Raw genomic sequence first — 21593 nt, forward strand, 5'->3', positions numbered from 1 at the left:
GCAGGGAATTCCACAGGTTAACAACTCGCTGAGTGAAGAAGTTTCTCCTCATCTCTGGGTGTAGCCAAAATGAGGGAATGGGTATGCTATGAATTTATATAGGCTGCAGGCAGTTGAAAGGAATCGAGGCATTTGCCAAAAAAAGCACAAAGCCCAACATAATTTAAGTTGCAACCAAGTACTAATATTTTTCAGCTGGGGGAAATTTCAAGATGGAATTTAGTTGGTTGCTTTCTACTACTTGTTCAGGATTGATAACTTTTTTTTAAAGTACATGTTTTGATTACCCTGTTTTCTATTTTCTTGTTACTGAATGAATCAAACGGATTTTGATTTGTTTATGTTTAATCAATCAGTTACTTTTTTATTGGTGATTTAAAAAGATGTCCTTATTTTGTCCTACTAATGTCTAGTGCCCTACTATGTGGTACTTTTGGTGGCCAGACTTTTAAATACATAAAATGATTAGCAACTAGTTATTTAATACTATTTTTATAAGATTCTTGATGGGCATGCACCTGATGACTAGATCAGCTGCTCTTGTGTTTGAGTATAAATGTGTTCCATTTGTTTTTAAACTGAAAGGTTACCAGTGAGATACAATGTTCATCCCACAGTGAGATTGACCTTTAACTTGCATGTCATCATTGCTGGTGAGTTATGAAAGCATGACCCATAAATGAGACCAGCTGGATCCAACTGTGCATTCTGTTCATATCACAGAGACACACAAACTACATTTAAATGTTTCTTCGAAATGTGTTCAAATTGTTTAACACAAGCCCATTGGAGTTGCTTTCTGATTTCTTGCAAAGCCACTAAGTAGACATGTTTTATTGTGGTTTCTGACCCAACACCTCTGCTACACTAGTAGTAAAAACTTTGTTCACCACTGAAGGTGGGTTTGGGCTGAGTGGTGGATACACTCAAGGCTACGCTGAGCCGCATGGTCATTGTTCACTGATTTGTAATACTTTTTTTTTTCATTTGTAGTTGTAAATTGGAAATGATTTAGTTCTTGGAAACCACTGTAAATCTGGTAAAGGAAACAAAGCAACATTAAATAGGACCATTATTTTTGAAACATTGGCATCTGGTTGATTTAATGTTGAATTGATTCATTTTACTTTCCTCCAAGTACAAGCTGAGATGAAGTAGTAAGTGAAATTGAGGCAGCTAAAGAATGTTTGCTGTCAACTATTTGTGCACCTCCACGCATTGCAATTGAGTTTCTTTTACACAATCTACTTGGCTCAGTACATATTTAAGTAAAATCTTTAAATATATTTTGAGGAAGTTGCATTGGAGAATACATTGTGCTGTAGCATAGTGGGATATGGAGTTTGAACAGTTATTCTGCAGAGTTCCCAATTTGGGCCACGCTACTAGATAGACACCAAGTAAGTTCTATGGGGAAGAAAATCTGGTGGGGTGGGTGGGTACATTAAGCTGTTGCTCTGTGACCAGTTAACAGTGGCATTGATGGTAGCATAGGAGTACACTAACCATGGCTTCAATGCATGGAGTCAAATGGCCCAAGATGGTTACGGTGGGGTGAATTTTCCTCTCCATTGCATCATGAGAATGCTCAGTTCCTAGATGCGAAGGAGAGGAAGATGGGTGAAGACTTGACACTGCAATTTCCAGGGCTTTCCCCAAGGGGGTGGAGTGCTACATCAGACTTGGGCATTGTAAATAACTTGTTTTTATATAGAATCACAAAATAATTACAGCATAGAAGGAGGCCATTCGGTCTGTGGAGTCAGTGCCAGCTCTCTGCAAGAGCACATCATCTAGTCCCACCCTCCTGCCCGTATCCCTGCAAATATTTTTCTTTTTCAGTTACTTATCCGATTCCCTTTTGAAAGCCACGGTTGAATCTGCCTCCACCACCCTCTCAGGCAGTGCATTCCGGATCATAACCACTCGTGTAAAAAAAGTTTATCCTCATGTTGCCTTTGGTTCGTCTGCCAATCACCTTAAATCTGTGTCCTCTGGTTCTCGACCCTTCTGTCAATTGGAAACGTTTCTCTCTATCTACTCTACCCACACCCCTCATGATTTTGAACACCTCTATCAAATCTCCTCTCAACCTTCTCTACTCTAAGGAAAACAACCCCAGCTTCTCCAGTCTATCCACGTAACTGAAGTCCCTCATCCCTGGAACCATTCTTGTAAGTCTTTTCTGCACCCTCGCTAAGGCCTTCACATCCTTCCTAAAGTGTGGTGCCCAGAATTGGGCGCAATACTCCAGTTGAAGTCGGACCAGTGTTTTATAAAAGCTCATCATAACTTCCTTGCTTTTGTACTCTATGCCTCTATTTATGAAGCCCAGGATCTCGTATGCTTTTTTAACTGCTATCTCAACCTGCCCTGCCACCTTCAATGATTTGTGCACATACACCTCCAGGTCTCTTTGTTTATGCACCCCCTTTAGAATTGTACCCGGTAGCTTATATTGCCTCTCCTCGTTCTTCCTATATTGTGTCTTTAATGTAGTAAAACATCCTTTACTTCGTCCAAAGGTGCTTCACAGCGGCAAATAAAATTGGACGCTGTGCCACATGAGATACTGGGGCTGATGACTTGGTCAAACATTTAAGTTTTAAGGAGGGTTTTAAAGGAGAAAAGAGATGGAGAGGTTTAGGGAGGGAATTCCAAATGTAGGGTCTTGGTAGCTCAAGGCATGGCTGCCAGTGATTAAAATCAGGGATGCTCAAGAGGCCAGAATTGGAGGAGCGCAGATCTCTTGGAGGGTTGCAGGGCTAGAGGAGCTCGCAGAGATGGGGATGGGCGATGTGTTGGAGGGATTTGAAAACCAGGATGAGAATTTTAAAATCAAGGCATTGCTATTTACAATCTATATTAACGACTTGGAAGAAGGGACTGAGTGTAACGTAGCCAAGTTTGCTGACGATACAAAGATGGGAGGAAAAGCAATGTGTGAGGAGGACACACAAAATATGCAAAAGGACATAGACAGGCTAAGTGAGTGGGTAAAAATTTGGTAGATGGAGTATAATGTTGGAAAGTGTGAGGCAGAAAAAAATAAAAGAGCAAGTTATTATTTAAATGTAGAAGGATTGCAAAGTGCTGCAATACAGCGGGACCTGGGGTACTTGTGTATGAAATACAAAAGGATAGTATGCAGGTACAGCAAGTGATCAGGAAGGCCAATGATATATTGACCTTTATTGCAAAGGGAATGCAGTATAAAAGCAGGGAAGTCTTGCTACAGCTATATAAGGTATTGGTGAGGCCACACCTGGAATACTGCGTGCAGTTTTGGTTTCCATATTTACGAAAGGATATACTTGTTTTGGGGGCAGTTCAGAGAAGGTTCACTCGGCTGATTCCGGGGATGAGGGAGTTGTCTTATGAGGAAAGGTTGAGTAGGTTGGGCCTCTACTTATTGGAATTCAGAAGAATGAGAGGTGATCTTATCGAAACATATAAGATTATGAGGGGGCTTGACAAGATGTATGCAGAGAGGACGTTTCCACTGATGGGGGAGACTAGAACTAGAGGGCATGATCTTAGAATAAGGGGACACCCATTTAAAACAGAGAAGGAGAAATTTCTTCTCTGAGGGTTGTAAATCTGTGGAATTCACTGCCTCAGAGAGCTGTGGAAGCTGGGACATTGAATAAATTTAAGACAGAAATAGACAATTTCTTAAACGATAAGGGGTTATGGGGAGCGGATGGGGAAGTGGAACTGAGTCCATGATCAAATCAGCCATGATCTTATTGAATGGCGGAGCAGGCTCGAGGGGCCGTATGGCCTACTCCTATTCCTATTTCTTATGTTCTTAACTGGGAGCCACTGTAGGTCAGTGAGAACTGGGGTGATTGGTGAATAGCAGAGTTTTGGATGACATCACGTTTACGGAGGGTAAAACCGGGGAGGCTGTCCAGGGGAGGCTGATGTCAGTGAAGGGCTGCATGGATGTGAGAAATAGGAGGGGGCCAATGATAGATCATTGGGGGACATTTTGGGTACGTGGACCATGCATGAAATTTAACATTGAAAAAGCTAGTCCTGGGCTGCGTGGGATCAGCAGAGAGCTGCGCAGCCAGAGGCGGAGCTGCGCAGCCAGAGGCGAGCCTGCACCAGGGACACATTAGGGCAATGCTAAAGACGTGGACCTGAAAATTCAGATGAAGTCAGGTTAAATGCCGTGTACAGCCCAGCATGAGGAGCTATGCGCAACCGTAGTAGGTAATGTAATCTCAGACAAAAGCAAAATAATGTGGATGCTGGAATCTGAAATAAAAACAGAAAATGCTTGAAGCCTCAGCAGGTCACGCAGCATCTGTGGAGAGAAAGGTTAACTCTGTTTCTCTCAACAGATGCTTCTTGACCTGCTGAGATTGCCAGCATTTTCTGTTTTTATAACGCAATCTCAGAATTCTATTTAAAATAAATTAGCCATCCTACACAACTTTGAGCAATTTGCTCACATGAAAACTGCTGCGATTGTCATCAGGACAGAGGTGGTCTGGCAGTGGCCATGTTTTTCTTCATCTGATTGGTGGAGCTGCCCTACAGCATTGAAGGACAATTTTAACAGCAAGGAAGCAAAACTGACTGTTTCAGCCACTTTCCAATGTGATGCAGTAGCTCACGTCACTTTAGAAAGTGTGTTAATGCTTGAAATAATTGCACACCAGATATTCATGATGGTTGTGTGCAACTGTTGGGATGATAGTTTTGCTGATGGTGAACTATTGCTCTTTTGCATCTTTAATAACACATTTGCTGTGTGAAAAGATTTGTTAAATGTGCCACATCACAGTACAGTCCAAGAAAAGCATTTTATATTTTGGGATGCGATGTGGACAGGTGCGTGTATTCTCAAGGTTTGTTGTTTCAGTTAAGATGTTTGTGTCGTAAAATAGAATTGGTGCATGAAGAGGATAGTTATAGTCTCAAAGCAGCATGTACAAGATGGATTTCAGACATCGTTATCGTTGGCATTTGGCTTGCAGCTTATTATACCTTTCTGTGTTTCTGACAAGTCATTAAGGACAATATGCTGTTAAATGTTTATGTTGGTTATTGGGACATGGGACTAATTTAATCACTGGTTTTCTTTCATTATTATCGTTCTATATATTCAATACAGGGATCGCTAGATTTTTGAATATTATGGGATATGTAGATAGTGCAGGAAAGTGGAGTTAATCTTAGTGAATGGCGGAGCAGGCTTGAGGGGCCGAATGGCCTACTCCTGCTCCTATTATGTTTTTAGTCTGTTTGGGTAAAATCTTTGCTGAAGTGTTTAGTTTTTTAAAAACTGGTCCGATGGTAGCCAGAGGTTGGGAATGGAGAAATCCTAACATAGTCCGTGAATCATAAAACTTTACAGCATAAAAGATCATTTAGCCTATTGTGCACATACTGTTTTTTTTGAAAGAACTATCCATTCACGTGCCCTATCCCCATAATCTTTTAAAAATTATTTTTCCACTTAACTTTTAAAAGTAATGTGGATTCTACTTCCACCACTGTTTTTCGTAAAGCATTTATTGTCTGAACCCTCTGTTGAAAAGTAATTTCTCTGAATACCTCCCTCTGTTACTTTGCTGATGATCTTAGATTTGTGCCATCTATTTTACCAAGTCCAACGAGTGGGACTAGTTTTTGGACACGTTTACTTGTAACACCTAAAAGCTCTGATTGGGTCCCCTTGATTACATGCCTGATTGATAATTGGTCTCCTTGGAGGATAAGACACACCTAGCAATTTCTCTGGAATGTATAATCAGTGCCTTTGCAAAGTGTAATTCGAGCCATTCTGACTGCCAACTCCAGATAGAGAAGAGCTCACTCTCATAGTCCTAACTTAATTTCACCCCACCCACCCCCCACAACCCAAGTTCCTGACCACCTTCCCCCACTGTCATTGACCTTCTCTTCTTTCTCTCTTTCCCCCCCCTCCCTCCCCTGCCTACCCCACAGATACGGCATTGTGTGTGGATCACTTAGAAAATGGGTGCAGGAGTAGGCCATTCGGCTCTTAGAGCCTGCACCACCATTCAATAAGATCATGGCTGATCATTCACCTCAGCTTTCTCTCCATACCCCTTAATCCCTTGAGTCATCAGGGCCACATCTAACTCTCTCTTGAATATATCTAACAAATTGGCATCAACACCACTTTGCGGTAGAGAATTCCAGAGGTTAACAACTCTGAGTGAAGATGTACATCCCTGTCTCAATTGTACATCCCTGTCTGGAGTAAAAATAAAACAGGGAAGGTGGCTCAACCATGGCTAACAAGGGAAATTAAGGATAGTGTTAAAACCAAGGAAGAGGCATTTAAATTGGCCAGAAAAAGCAGCAAACCTGAGGACTGGGAGAAATGTAGAATTCAGCAGAGGAGGACAAAGGGTTTAATTAGGAGGGGGGAAATAGAGTACGAGAGGAAGCTTGCCGGGAACATAAAAACTGACTGCAAAAGCTTCTATAGATATGTGAAGAGAAAAAGATTAGTGAAGACAAATGTAGGTCCCTTGCAGTCGGACTCAGGTGAATTTTATAATGGGGAACAAAGAAATGGCAGACCAATTGAACAAATACTTTGGTTCTGTCTTCACGAAGGAAGACACAAATAATCTTCCGGATGTGCGAGGGGCCGAGGGTCTAGTGAGAAGGAGGAACTGAAGGATATCCTTATTGGGCGGGAAATTGATGGGATTGAAGGCTGATAAATCCCCGGGGCCTGATTGTCTGCATCCCAGAGTGCTGAAGGAAGTGGCCCTAGAAATAGTGGAAACATTGGTGATCATTTTCCAACCGTCTATCGACTCTGGAACAGTTCCTATGGACTGGAGGGTAGCTAATGTAACACCACTTTTTTTTAAAAAGGAGGGAGAGAGAAAACGGTTAATTATAGACCAGTTAGCTTGACATCAGTAGTGGGGAAAATGTTGGAATCAATTATTAAGGATGAAATAGCAGCACATTTGGAAAGCAGTGACAGGATCGGTCCAAGTCAGCATGGATTTATGAAAGGGAAATCATGCTTGACAAATCCTCTGGAATTTTTTGAGGATGTAACTAGTAGAGTGGACAAGGGAGAACCAGTGGATGGTGGTGTATTTGGACTTTCAAAAGGCCTTTGAGAAGGTGTCACGCAAGAGATTGGTGTGCAAAATCAACGCACATTGTATTGGGGGTAAGGTACTGGTGTGGATAGAGAATTGGTTGGCAGACAGGAAGCAGAGAGTCGGGATAAACGAGTCCTTTTTGGAATGGGAGGCAGTGACTAGTGGAGTGCCGCAGGGCTCAGTGCTGGGACTCCAGCTCTTTACAATATACATTCATGATTTGGATGAAGGAATTGAGTGTAATCGCTCCAAGTTTGCAGATGACACTAAACTGGGTGGCTTTGTGAGCTGTGAGGAGGACTCTTAAGAGGCTGCAGGGTGATTTGGACAGGTTAGGTGAGTGGGCAAATGCATGGCAGATGCAGTATAATGTGGATAAATGTGAGGTTATCCACTTTGGTGGCAAAAACACAAAGACAGAATATTATCTGAATGGCTGCAGATTAGGAAAATGGGAGGTGCCACGAGACCTGGGTGTCATGGTACATCAGTCATTGAAAGTTGGCATGCAGGTACAGCAGGCGGTGAAGAAGGCAAATGGCATGTTGGCCTTCATAGCTAGGCGATTTGAGTATAGGAGCAGGGAGGTCTTGCTGCAGTTGTACAGAGCCTTGGTGAGGCCTCACCTGGAATATTGTGTCAGTTTTGGTCTCCTAATCTGAGGAAGGATGTTCTTGCTATTGAGGGAGTGCAGCGAAGGGTCACCAGACTGATTCCAGGGATGGCTGGACTGACATGAGGAGAGACTGGATCAACTGGGCCTTTAAACACTGGATTTAGAAGGATGAAAGGGGATCTCATAGAAACGTATAAGATTCTGACGGGACTGCACAGGTTAGATGCGGGAAGAATGTTCCCGATGTTGGGGAAGTCCAGAACCAGGGGACACAGTCTTAGGATAAGGGGTAAGCCATTTAGGACTGAGATGAGGAGAAACTTCTTCACTCAGAGAGTTGTTAACCTATGGAATTCCCTGCCGCAGAGAGTTGTTGATGCCAGTTCAATGGATATATTCAAGAGGGAGTTAGATATGGCCCTTGCGGCTAAAGGGATCAAGGGGTATGGAGAGAAAGCAGGAAAGGGATACTGAGGGAATGATCAACCATCATCATATTGAATGGTGGTGCAGGCTCGAAGGGCCGAATGGCCTACTCCTGCACCTATTTTCTATGTTTCTCCTCATCTCAGTCCTAAATGGTTTACCCTTTTATCCTCAGACTGACCTCTGGTTCTGGACTTCCCAACATCGGGAACGTTCTTCCTGCATCTAACCTGTCCAGCCCCGTCAGAATTTTATATGTTTCTATGAGATCCCCTCTCATTCTTCTAAACTCCAGTGAATACAGGCCCAGTCGATCCAGTCTCTCCTCATACGTCAGTCCCGCCATCCCGGTGAACCTTCGCTGCACTCCCTCAATGGCAAGAACGTCCTTCCTCAGATTAGGAGACCAAAACTGAACACACTATTCCAGGTGAGGCCTCACCAAGGCCCTGTACAACTGCATTAAGACCTCCCTGCACCTATACTCAAATCCCCTAGATATGAAGGCCAATATGCCATTTGCTGCCTTCACCGCCTGCTGTACCTGCATGCCAACTTTCAATGACTGATGAACCATGACACCCAGGTCTCATTGCACCTCCCCTTTTCCTAATCTGCCATTCAGATAATCTGCCTTCATGTTTTTGCCACCAAAGTGGATATCCTCACATTTATCCACATTTTACTGCATCTGCCAAGCATTTGCCCACTCACCTAACCTATCCAAGTCACCCTGCAGCCTCTGAGCATCCTCCTCACAGCTCACACCGCCATCCAACATAGTGTCGTCTGCAAACTTGGAGATATTACACTCAATTCCTTCATCTATATCAATGATGTATATTGTAAATAGCTGGGGTCCCAACATTGAGCCCTGCGGCACCACACTAGTCACTGCCTGCCATTCTGAGAAGGACCCGTTTATCCCTACTCTCTGCTTCCTGTCTGCCAACCAGTTCACTATCCACATCAATACATTACCCCCAATACCATGTGCTTTAATTTTGCACACCAATCTCTTGTGTGGGACCTTGTCAAAAGCCTTTTGAAAGTCCAAATACACCACATCCACCGGTTCTCCCTTGTCCACTCTACTAGTTACATCCTCAAAAAATTCGAGAAGATTTGTCCAGCATGATTTCCCTTTCATAAATCCATGCTGACTTGGACCGATCCTGTCACTGCTTTCCAAATGCGCTGCTATTTCATCTTTAATAATCACTGATTGCTAACCGGTCTATTGGGTATGAAGTGAATAGTGACCGTGTCAGGGATTTCGTACAGTCTTGCCATCTGGAACACGCTCGCAACACCCCACTTTAGACTTTGATCACGTTCGTCCGCCATCCCCACTGTATACCTCCCACGCCCACTGAGTCTCCCTCTCCCTCCCACTCAAATCCTCCATTTCTCGCTCAAATCTCCCATCTCTCTCTCCGCCCCCACCTATTTCTCTCGCTCCGCGCCCCCACCTATTTCTCTCGCTCCGCGCCCCCACCTATTTCTCTCGCTCCGCGCCCCCACCTATTTCTCTCGCTCCGCGCCCCCACCTATTTCTCTCGCTCCGCGCCCCCACCTATTTCTCTCGCTCCGCGCCCCCACCTATTTCTCTCGCTCCGCGCCCCCACCTATTTCTCTCGCTCCGCGCCCCCACCTATTTCTCTCGCTCCGCGCCCCCACCTATTTCTCTCGCTCCGCGCCCCCACCTATTTCTCTCGCTCCGCGCCCCCACCTATTTCTCTCGCTCCGCGCCCCCACCTATTTCTCTCGCTCCGCGCCCCCACCTATTTCTCTCGCTCCGCGCCCCCACCTATTTCTCTCGCTCCGCGCCCCCACCTATTTCTCTCGCTCCGCGCCCCCACCTATTTCTCTCGCTCCGCGCCCCCACCTATTTCTCTCGCTCCGCGCCCCCACCTATTTCTCTCGCTCCGCGCCCCCACCTATTTCTCTCGCTCCGCGCCCCCACCTATTTCTCTCGCTCCGCGCCCCCACCTATTTCTCTCGCTCCGCGCCCCCACCTATTTCTCTCGCTCCGCGCCCCCACCTATTTCTCTCGCTCCGCGCCCCCACCTAGTTCTCTCCGCGCCCCCACCTAGTTCTCTCCGCGCCCCCACCTAGTTCTCTCCGCGCCCCCACCTAGTTCTCTCCGCGCCCCCCCTCCCCTATTTCTCTCCGCGCCCCCCCTCCCCTATTTCTCTCCGCGCCCCCCCTCCCCTATTTCTCTCCGCGCCCCCCCTCCCCTATTTCTCTCCGCGCGCCCCCTCCCCTATTTCTCTCCGCGCCCCCCCTCCCCTATTTCTCTCCGCGCCCCCCCCTCCCCTATTTCTCTCCGCGCCCCCCCCTCCCCTATTTCTCTCCGCGCCCCCCTCCCCTATTTCTCTCCGCGCCCCCCCTCTCCTATTTCTCTCCGCGCCCCCCCTCCCCTATTTCTCTCTCCTCCGCCCGGGATTGGGGGTAATATACGAGCATGGATTGAGGATGGTAACGGACAGAAAGAGAGTAGGAATAAACGGGTCATTTTCTGGTTGGCAAATTGTAACTAGTGGGGTACCACAAGGATCAATGCTTGAGCCTCGGCTATTCACAATCTATATCAATGATTTGGATGAGGAGACCAAATGTAATATATCCAAGTTTGCTGATGATACAAAATTAGATGGGAATGTAACTTGTGAGGAGGATGCAAAGAGGCTTCAAGGGGATATAGACAAGCTAAGTGAATGGGGAAGAACATGGAAAATGGAATACAATTTGGAGAAATGTGTAGTTACCACTTTGGTAGGAAAAATAGAAAAGCAGAGTATTTTTTAAATCGTGCGAGATTGCAAAATGTTGGTGTTCAGAGAGACCTGAATGTCTTTGCAGGACAACTTTAACGAATCATTAAAAGTTAACATGCAGGTACAGCAAGCAATTAAGAAAGCAAATGGTATGTTGACCTTTATTACAAGAGAATTTGAGTTCAAGAGTAAAGACGACTTACTGCAATTAAATAGGACCCTGGTGAGACTCCACCTGGAGTATTGTGTACAGGTTTGGTCTTCTTACCTAAGGAAGGGATATACTTGCCATTGAAGGAGTGCAACGAAGGTTCACCAGACCGATTCCTGGGAAGGGCGGGGTGGGGGATTGTCCTATGAGGAGAGATTGAGTAGACTGGGCTTACATTCTCCAGAGCTTAGAAAAATGACAGGTGATCTCATTGAAACATACAAAATTCTTGCAGGGATTGACAGGGTGGATGGTTCCCCTGGCTGCGGAGTCTAGAACCAGGGGTCACAGTCTCCGAATAAGGGATCGGCCATTTAGGACTGAGATGAGGAGAAATTTCTTCACTTGGAGGGTGCTGAATCTTTGGAATTCTCTACACCAGAGGGCAGTGGAGGCTGTCGTCGAGTATATTCAAGACAAAGATCAATAGATTTTTGGATATTAAGGGAATCGAAGGTTATGGGGATCGGGTGGGAAAGTGGTGTTGAGTTAGAAGATCAGCCATGATCTCATTGAATGGTGGAACAGGCTCGAGGGGCCGAATGGCCTACTCCTGCTCCTATTATGTTTTTAAATCCTCCAACACCATCTCTGTTGTCCAGCTGAGTGGGACTGCCCTAGCATTGTTATACCCTTATCGATCTATATAATCATCGCTAGAGCATTTCAAATAATGGCTTCTCTTCCCATCCCCACACAATTACCTCCAGATTTTCCCAAGGATCTATTCTTGGGTCCCTCTTTCTCACCGACATGCTTCCCCTTGGCAGCATCTGAAGATATGGGGTCCGGTTCTGCATATATGCGAACAACAGCTGTGCCTCCACCGTCTCTCCAAGCCCTCTACTGGCTCTGTCGTGACACTGCAGTTCCAACATCCAGTCCTGGATGTGCTGAAATTTCTTCCAGTTTGCATATCTATATGCATGTATATGTAATATATGGAGAGTGAGAGATGTGTATGTGTATATATAAATTGTGTGTATAGACTGGGTTTGGCTGTAATTCCATGGTTCATTGGTTTCCTGACTCACTGGGATCACGCAAAAAATTTTCACTTGGCAAGGTACTTGTAGGGTTGCTAGCACACTTGGAACTATTCCCCAGCAGGCGTCTTGTCAGGAGGGAAGAAAGAATGCGAAGATTTGAAGGAAAAGTTCTAATTTTTTTTTTTAAATGTGCTTGTTGCAGAAAATGATGACCCAGAGCCTGAAGATACAGTTGAAGAAATTTATGGTAAGTGCCTTGTTACTCTTAATGCCCCTTACAGACACATGTGATCTTTCAGCCTGTAAGCAGATATAAACAGCAAACTCTGACAGCTGTCGATATGCTTTTGTTTTTTCTTTTTTGCAAAAAAAAAAATTACGGCCAACATGTGGTTACATGAAAAATTACAGATGTAAGAATAAAATAATGGGACGAAATTTGCAGTCCGGATGACTGCGAACTGGTAGCATTTGCTGTCATTCCGCCTTTGAAATTGACCGCAACTTCTGGATTTGACGCGTGTGGAAAGACAAGACAAATAGATGGAGACAGAGGTGCGCGCACAGACATACGCGCACATCCCCTCCCCACCCCACCCCTCGCCCACTAAACTCCGTTGATTTGAATTACGTGTCGGAAAACCAATACCTCTCAACAAGGAGGTCGCAAGATCTTTGTCCGAAGCTTGCTTCGGGCCAGCGGTGAACGCCTTTGCTTCGTCACTGACTGCAAATTCCGCACCACTATTTTGTTACTGCAACAAGCCTGTCGTTTTTTTCAGCTGTGATAGGAGATAAATATAGACTGAACATACCAAGATAAAGCTGGATTTTAACTGCTTTTAAATTGTTTCCTACTAGCTGAAGAACCAGAGTATGTTCCAGTGACTGAAGGAATACAAGGTTTGCTTACTCCCTTAAACAATCAATTCATGGTTGTACTATGAGAAGTCTAGCAGTTACTGCACAGATTCCCAACTGGATCAGATTCCAGGCTGAGGACTATCTGTCCCAGAAACCAGCTCTCTCAACAGGATTCGGTTTTATCAATCATCAATTTAAGTCTTGACCCTGAAAGCCTGATGATAGGCAAGTGTTCCAACTCTGGGAAGAAAAACTGAATCTGTTTCATACCCGCTCCCACCAAAAAATAGCTTTGTTGATTGTAGAAACAAAGTTTCATGCAACCTACCCCACAAAGTATTGGACCATGAAACAGTCCATTTCTTTCTCCTTGTTTACCCCTGGAGAAAAATGCTGATGGGGAATGAGGAAAATGGTATGTTTCATGATGTAGGATATTGTATTAGCTGCAAAGGATCTTGTCGGCAAGTACAATATATGTGCTTTTCCTTGTGAATCTGTGACAATTTTTAGCATTATTAGCTGTGCTGGAATTTAATAGTTTTCTCCCTCCCTTGTTCAGATTCTTAGATGTATTAAATTAGTTCAGAGCCCTCTAAAGTGAGTACATCCCTGAACCCTTTTCATCCTTGGTAGGCTATTGAAAAGGTGCTCTGACCTACACCTGGCGTATTGTGTACAGCTTTGGTCTCCTTACCTAAGGAAGGATATGCTTGCCATAGACTGAGTACAACGAAGGTTCACTGGACTGATTCCTGGGATAGGAGGATTGTTATATGAGGAGAGATTTCCATATTCTCTAGAGTTTAGAAGATTGAGAGGTGATCTTATTGAAATATACAAAATTATTGCAGGGCTTGACCGGGTAGATGCAGGGAGGATGTTTCCCCTGACTGGGGAGTCTAGAACCAGGGGACACAGTCTCAGAATAAGGGGTCGGCCATTTAGGACTGAGATGAGGAGAAACTTCTTTACTCGGAAGGTGGTGAATCTTTGGTATTCTTTATCCCAGCGGGCTGTGGAGGCTCAGTCTTTGGGTACATTCAAGTCAGAGATCAGTAGATTTTTGGATGCTAATGGAACCTAGGGCTATGGGCATAATGCAGGAAGGTGGAGTTGAGGTAGATGATCAGCCATGATCTCATTAAACGGCGGAGCAGGCTCGAGGGGCCAAATGGCCTATTCCTGCTTCTAGTTCTTATGTTAATTTTGAATCATATATTAAGATTATTAAATTTGAGGTATATGTACTGCCTTTGACACTGTTGGCCTGTTTATTTTTCAGAAGTGTCGCCTGTTCTTCAAAATACAGATGAAGTTAGCCAATCAGGTTGGTAATGAGACTACCTTTCATAACTGGCTTTCACATTTTTTTCTTTCCATTTATAAAAAAAATCTAACATTATCTGCCGAATGTGTAACGGGTGAACATTACTAACAAAGTGTCAATTTTATTACTTATAACAGTCTATGGATCTCAGAGCTTGGATGTGGAATCTGAAATCCAAGGTTTGTCTGACTTGGCTGTCTTTGGTCCTGTCCTATCCTCTTGTAGTTTGCTGTTTTCTACGCTGAGTTGTTTTATTTGTCTAGAAGTGGCGTGTATTTTAAGCTGTTTCATAAAGCTTTTCAAGCGATGTTGAGCCTACGTTAGGGTGCAATTCCATTTATGCTGCCCATGCTTCAGTATCTGTCTCAATTGAACATCTTCATATATTAGCCTGGATGGTGTGTCGACAGGCTAGTTTGTCATGGAGAGTATTAGAATTGAGCTTGATCTTGTCCACATATGTGCTTTGCAGCAGGTGTCACTGGGTAGTAATCAGGAGAAATGGCTGACTTTCCCCTCGCTTCCTCTTCCCACAGTCTGCCCTCCGCAAGCCCAAGCCTATTGAGGCCACTGCATTGTCTCAGTTACTATCCTGGCTGAAATCGGTTAACTCACCATTTCCTACAATGTGCAGATGTCAAATAGTTGGTGCCAGCAATGGGGATGCTGAAGGAGAAAGATTATGGAATCTAATGTTGTAAATACGTGACAAATTCTGTCACAGCAGATTTCTAGAAATGTAAAAAAAATTCAGTTGAAGTGATCAAAACATAAATGTCATTGTATAGTGTGTAACTTGTGCAATGCGGGTGTTGGTTTAATGTGATTACTTTTGTTCTGCATAATTCCAAAGTGACTTGATTTGATCTGTGTATACCTGCTTGCATTAAGAGGTACAGCATGTCCCTTAAGCTTTTAGCACACTTCCTCAGCTTTGTACTTCTCACAGGCATTAGAACATTATTCATCTTCCTATCTTACAGTTGCAGTACCTCTTCCAGAAGCAGTGGACGAGCCTACAGAGGAAGGTGGGCATCATTTTCAAGTGTAATTTTATGGCTATGTATTAAGATATTATGGCTTTTATGATGCATAATATGTTTTAAAAAGATGGACAGGAAAATACCCATAGGTCCATCTAGCTTGCCTCGTATAGTTGTGATGCCCTATGCATCATGATGCGGACACTCCTGGGAGAGACAATAAACCGGATATATTATTTTTAATTGTAGTTGAAACATTCAATGAAGCAGTGCCAAAAGATATCTGTGATGGTAAAGGTAGTATTTCATTAAGTTAATATTTCGCAAATAGCAAAGCAATGCTTGCAGTTAGCCAATGAAAATTTCAAAAAGTTCTGATTTCTGGGCCAAATATTCAATTTTTTTCTGGTCGACCAGTTTTCTAAGTTTGACTGATCCTGAGGTTATGATGAGAGCTTTCCTTCACTTGTTCGGGCTCCTTTCCCAGACCGTACCCAACTTAACTAACGTTGGCAAAGGGGACCGAAGGTCGGTTCTAGGTCAACTGATTTTCTTGAGATATATTAATGACTTAGATGTGGGTATACAGGGCACAATTACAAAATTTGTAGATGACACAAAACTTGGAAGTATAGTGAACAGTGAGGAGGATAGTGATAGACTTCAAGAGGACATAGACAGGCAGGTGCAATGGGCGGACACGTGCAGATGAAATTTAACGCAGAAAAGTGTGAAGTTGTACATTTTGGTAGAAAGAAGGAAGAGGGGACATATTAACTAAATGACACAATCCTAAAGGGCGTGCACGAACAGATAGCCCTGGAGGTATGTGTGCACAAATCGTTGAAAGTGTCTGGGCAGGTTGAGAAAGCAGTTACAAAGGCTTATGGGACCCTGGGCTTCACAAATCAAAGTATAGAGTACAAAAGTGTGGAAATTATGATGAACCTGTATAAAACACTTGTTCGGCCCCAACTGGAGTGCTGTGTCCAATTCTAGGCACCACACTAGGAAGGATGTGAAGGCCTTTGAGAAGGTGCAGAAAAGATTTATGAGAATGATTTCCGGAATGAGGGACTTCAGTTACATTGATAGACTGGAGAAGCTGGGGTTGTTCTCCTTGGAGCAAAGAAGATTTGATAGAGGTGTTCAAAATCATGAGGGGTGTGGACAGAGTAGATAGGAAGAAACTGTTCCTATAGGCAAAAGGGTCAAGAACCAGAGGGGACAGATTGGCAAAAGAACCAAAGGCGACGCAAGAAAAACTTTTTATGCAGCAAATGGTTGGGATCTGGAATGCACTGTCTGAAAGGATGGTGGAGGCAGACTCGAGCTTATCTTTCAAAACAGAGTTGGATAAGTATCTGAAGGAAATTTTTTTGCAGGACTATACGGAAAGGGAGTGGGACTAGCTGAGAGTCGGCATGGGCTCGATGGGCCGAATGGCCGCCTTCAGTGCTGTAACAATTCTGAGACTATTCAGGCTTGGGCTGATAAGTGGCAAGTAACATTCGCGCTGGCAATGGCTATCTCCATCAAGCGAGAGTCGGTGTAACCACTGTCCCATGACGTTCTACGGCACTACCATTGCTGAATCACCCACCATCAACCTCCTGGGGGGTCAACATTGACTAGGAACTTAACGGGATCAGTCACATAAATACTGTGGCAACAAGAGCAGGTCAGAGGGTGGGTATTGTGTGGCAAGTAGCTCACCTCCCTGCCAGCCCAACTCCTTTCCACCATCTACAAGGCCACAAGTCAGGAGTGTGATGGAATACTCTCCACTTGCCTGGATGAATGCAGCTCCAACAACACTCAAAGCTGGACACCATCCAGGATAAAGCAGCCCAGTTGATTGGCAGCCCATCCACCACCGGCACACCGTGGTTGCAGTGTGTACCATCTACAAGATGCACTGCAGCAACTCACCAAGGCGGCTTCATGATGGGCAACAAATGCTGGCCTTGCCATCGCCGCCCAATCCCAGGAATGAATGAAAAAAGGACTAGTGGCCTGTAATTCGTTACAATCATAACTCGCTGTAACCTCTAACTGGAAATGCGCATGCGCTGAAAACCGGCTTTTCTGATCTGTCAAGTTTCTGGCTTGACAGATCTCGTGCATATCAGGAGCGAAGACATTTGCAGGGCAAGATTTCCAATATTTACGAATATCTTGCCCTGCAAATGTCCTTTAAAATCTTGCATCTGAAAAAGCAGGCATATAGTCTACTGTTACAGGCGCAAGTGTTTAAAAATACACAAACATTTTAAAATAAAGTTATAAAAACACATTTTATTTTTAAAAACCCTCCCCACTACGGTAAGTTTATTTTAAGGCTTAATTAAAAAACTTTTTTAAAAAGTCTGGAATTTTTCTTTTTAAGAACTTTAATTTAAATGAATTAAATATGTAGTTTATTTTCTATTTTTTTTAATTGTGTTTTGGGTGTTTGGGTGGGGTTTCTCATTCATAGTAATAGGAGTTCCGGACTTACGGAACTCCTATTACTTTGAATGAGGAAATATACTAACCTGATTGGCTGCTGTCTCCAGCTCCTGGCCTGCGCATGTCCCCACGTGCACGCGCTGCGACGCACAGTCAAGAGAGGTCTCGGGCTCTGAAGTTCGAACGGGCGCAGCAGCAACAGGTAAGTGCGCATCTTTTTTCCCTATTTCATTTGTTTGCCCGCGAGAAGACCTCAATTGGAATTTCAGGCCCATTATTTCAAGTGTGGATGTTACTTTCCCTACAGTCATAGCTAATAAGTAATTGACAATAATCCCAAATCTCTTTCTCAATCCTCAATGGGTATATCTGCATGGTATATGTATGCTTGGAGTTTCCTGATTCCAAATGCATGATGATGCACTTGTCCATGTTAAATGACATCTGTTACACTCAGGCCCACCCTCCTAACTTGTCTAAATCAAATTGCAACCCTTTCATTTTTGTTTCAATTATGGACTCATGCAGACATTATCATGTCCTAAGCAAATTTAAGAATAGTTCCATTTACACTCTGTTCTAAATCATTAATGAAAATGTATAGCATTGTTAAAGCCCTGTGAAACTCCACTCGTGACTGGTCCAATCAGTTCAACTCTTATTTACAACACCACTCTACTTAATGTGATTTCACCCAGTTAATGATCCAACATAATAAGGGGCCAAATTTGACGGACTCACATTCCTCTTCGGGTTCCGCTCAGTGCCACTTTCAATTTGGCCTGGAGCGGGCGGTAGGGGAGAACTGTCTGCTGACGTCAGCGGACGGCCGAGTGCCATAAGTGGACTCCTGCCTGCCGAGATGCCATATTCATGTGGGCGGGAGTCGGTGCCAGAACGGGGGTGAACCGCTGCGAGGAGGCTGGTCTGTCCCCGACAGTAGGTCTCAAGAGCTGAAAAAACATTTTTTAAATATATTTTTCACAGCGGCTTACCTGATTGGGGTCCCATGAAGGTGTTCCGATGGTTTTTTTTTTCCGATGCTTTTTCTTTGCAGGTCTTCGACCCTCCTTGGGCCCGACTCCATCCTTAGCGACACTTGGGTGGCAAGTGCCCTTGCCGTCGAGAATGAGTGCTCCCGCCAACTGCCGCCCAGATTGGCAGCACAAGTCCCTCATTTGTCACCTGCTGACCTTCGAGGGACATTTTTGATGATAAACCCTGTCCAGATTACTATTGGATACCTCGGCGGCCATCAGCAGTCCTTTGGGCGGGCAGAGGCCTTCATCAAATTCGGGCCCTAGGTGTCCGATAACCCTCTATGACTTCATTTTTTCTAGTAGCCATCTGGGTGATACTTAATCAAATGCTTTTTGGAAATCAAGGTATACAGTATCAATGGGGTTATTCTCATCAATAATTTCTCAAAGAATTTAGTCGGGTTAGTGAGGCAGGACATAAGGAACAACCACTTCTATTTATATTGCACCTTTAATGTAGTAAATGGCCCCAAGGCTCTCCAGAGGAGCATTGTAAAACTAAATTTGACACCGAGCCATATAAGGAGAAATTCGGGCAGGTTGCCAAAAGCTTGATCAAAGAGGTAGGCATTAAGAGTGTCTTAAAGGAGGAGAGAGGTAAAGAGGCGGAGAGGATTATGAAGGGAATTCCTGAGCTTAGTGCCTTGGTAGCTGAAGGCACAGCCACCAATGGTTGAGTGATTAAAATCAAGGATGCTCAAAGAGGGCAGAATTAGAGGAGCGCAGATATCTCGGGGGGTGTGGGGGTGGGGTTGTAGGGCTAGAGTAGTTTGGAGATAAGGAGAGCGAAGTCATGAAGGGATTTGAAAACCAGGATGAGAATTTTCAAATCGATGTTGCTTAACCAGGAGCCACTGTAGGTCAGCGAGCACAATGGGACTGGTTGCGAGTTAGGACATGGGCAGCAGAATTTTGGATGACCTCAAGTTTACGTAGGGTAGAACGTGGGAGGCCAGCCAGGAGTGCATTGGAATAGTCAAGTCTAGAGATAACCAGAATGGGTGAGGCTTTCACCAGCAGATGAGCTGTGGCAGGAGTGGAGTTGGGTGATTTTTATAGAGGTGGAAATGGGCGATCTTAATTATGGTGCCATAATTAAGACTGCCTATTTCCACCTCCGTAACACGTGGCCAGAAGCTCGGTCTGGTTCAGCCTCAAATAAATGCTCGGGTGAGGGATGGAGTTGGTGGCAAGGGAACAAAGTTTGTGGCGGGGACAGAAGACAATGACTTCAGTTTTCCCAATATTTAGTTGGATGAAATTTCTGCTCGTCTCGTGCTGGATGTTGGACAAGCAGTCTGACAATTTAGAGACAATGAAGGGGGCGAGAGAAGTGGTGATTCGGTGTCGTACATGTGGAAACTGACGCTGTATTTTCGGATGATGTCGCCAAGGTCCAGCATGTAGATGAGAAATAGGAGGGAGCCAAGGATAGATCTTTGGGAGGGTCACCAGAGTGGTCAACCATGTCGAAGGCTGCAGACCGGTCGAGAGGATGATGAGTGATAGTTTACCTTTGTCACACTCGCATAGAATGTAATTTGTGACTTTGATGGGAGCTGTTTTGGTACTGTGACGGGGCGTAAACCTGATTGGAGTGATTCAAACTTGGAGTTCCGGCAACGATGGGCACGGCTTTGGGAGATGGCCACGCGTTCAAGGACTTGAGAGGAAAGGGAGGTTGGAGATGGGGTGGTAGTTTGCAAGGATGGAAGGGTCAAGGGTTTTTTTTTTGGTGAGGGCAGAGGAGACAGGGAAGCAGGGTTTAAGAAGATACTTTGCAGTAGAGAAAAGAACCCAGGGTTTTTGTTTGCATTCCAGAATGATGCTGGAATAGTGAGCAGTTTTGGCAGACAAGAGCAGGACCTGTGGACTAGCCAGATCTGATGATGAATTGTTAAACCATTGTCTGTGAATTGATTCAAGTCTGTGTCCTTTGGACTTGAGGAAACTGATGAGGGCCGGGCCAGGGTGAGAGTGTGTAATAGTTTTAATCGGGGCTAGGACATCGCACTGTGGAGTAACAAGGATAAGATTCTGCAGTTCTCTGCATTAAGCCAAAACCATTTCTGCACTTCTATTGAGGCAATTTTAATTGCATGCCTGTTGTGCAATTATGAGATTGTCATTGCCTTCAGAAGCGAACATTGATGAAAATTATTTATTTAGCTCATTAACCATATCTTTCTTCTCGCACTTAACCTGCTCTCAAAGGACCAATATGGTCTTTAATTGCATTCTGACTTCTCATATAACTGAAAAAAGTCTTGCCATCACTACTGCAACTTCTGCTATCCTTTTATCTAATGCCTTTTCAGTATCCCAATACTGGCATCAGCTGTTACTTATTCCTATTCTCCTGATAATTGAACCTTTCATACTAATATTTTTAAAGTTAATGTCTACACAATCCTTATTTAGTCATCACTTTGCCTTGAACCTTTTTACCGTAGGGATATGCAAGGTTTCTTTGTCCATCAATAGAGATTTTAAATTTCAGTTTCACAGTTTTCTTACCCAACAGCAAATTGAAAATGTTTCCAGTGTCAAAACATAGAAATTTACAGCGCAGAAGGAGGCCATTTCGGCCCATCGTGTCCGCGCCAGCCGACAAAGAGCCACACAGCCCTCCGTCAGCAGCCCAGAAGGTTACATGTAAACCAATGAACAATGGCGGACAGGTAAAGAGCATCCGCCCCAACCAGTCTGCCTCACACAACTGATTCCCCATGTATCGCAACATTTTACACTCCACCTCACCCAGAGCCATGCGATCTCCTGGGAGAAG

At 44.4% G+C, this 21593-nt stretch overlaps 1 protein-coding gene across 1 annotated transcript in view; it reads left to right on the forward strand.

Annotated features, from left to right (window-relative positions):
- Nucleotides 1–21593, forward strand: part of unm_hu7910 (un-named hu7910) — a 397894-nt gene that overhangs the window by 117792 nt on the left and 258509 nt on the right. The window contains 1 exon segment of the mRNA XM_070891910.1: nt 14483–14527. Within this exon segment, the coding sequence (XP_070748011.1) occupies nt 14483–14527 (45 nt within the window).

The sequence above is a fragment of the Pristiophorus japonicus genome, chromosome 1 (assembly GCF_044704955.1).
Source record: "Pristiophorus japonicus isolate sPriJap1 chromosome 1, sPriJap1.hap1, whole genome shotgun sequence".
Classification (NCBI taxonomy): Eukaryota; Metazoa; Chordata; class Chondrichthyes; family Pristiophoridae; genus Pristiophorus; species Pristiophorus japonicus.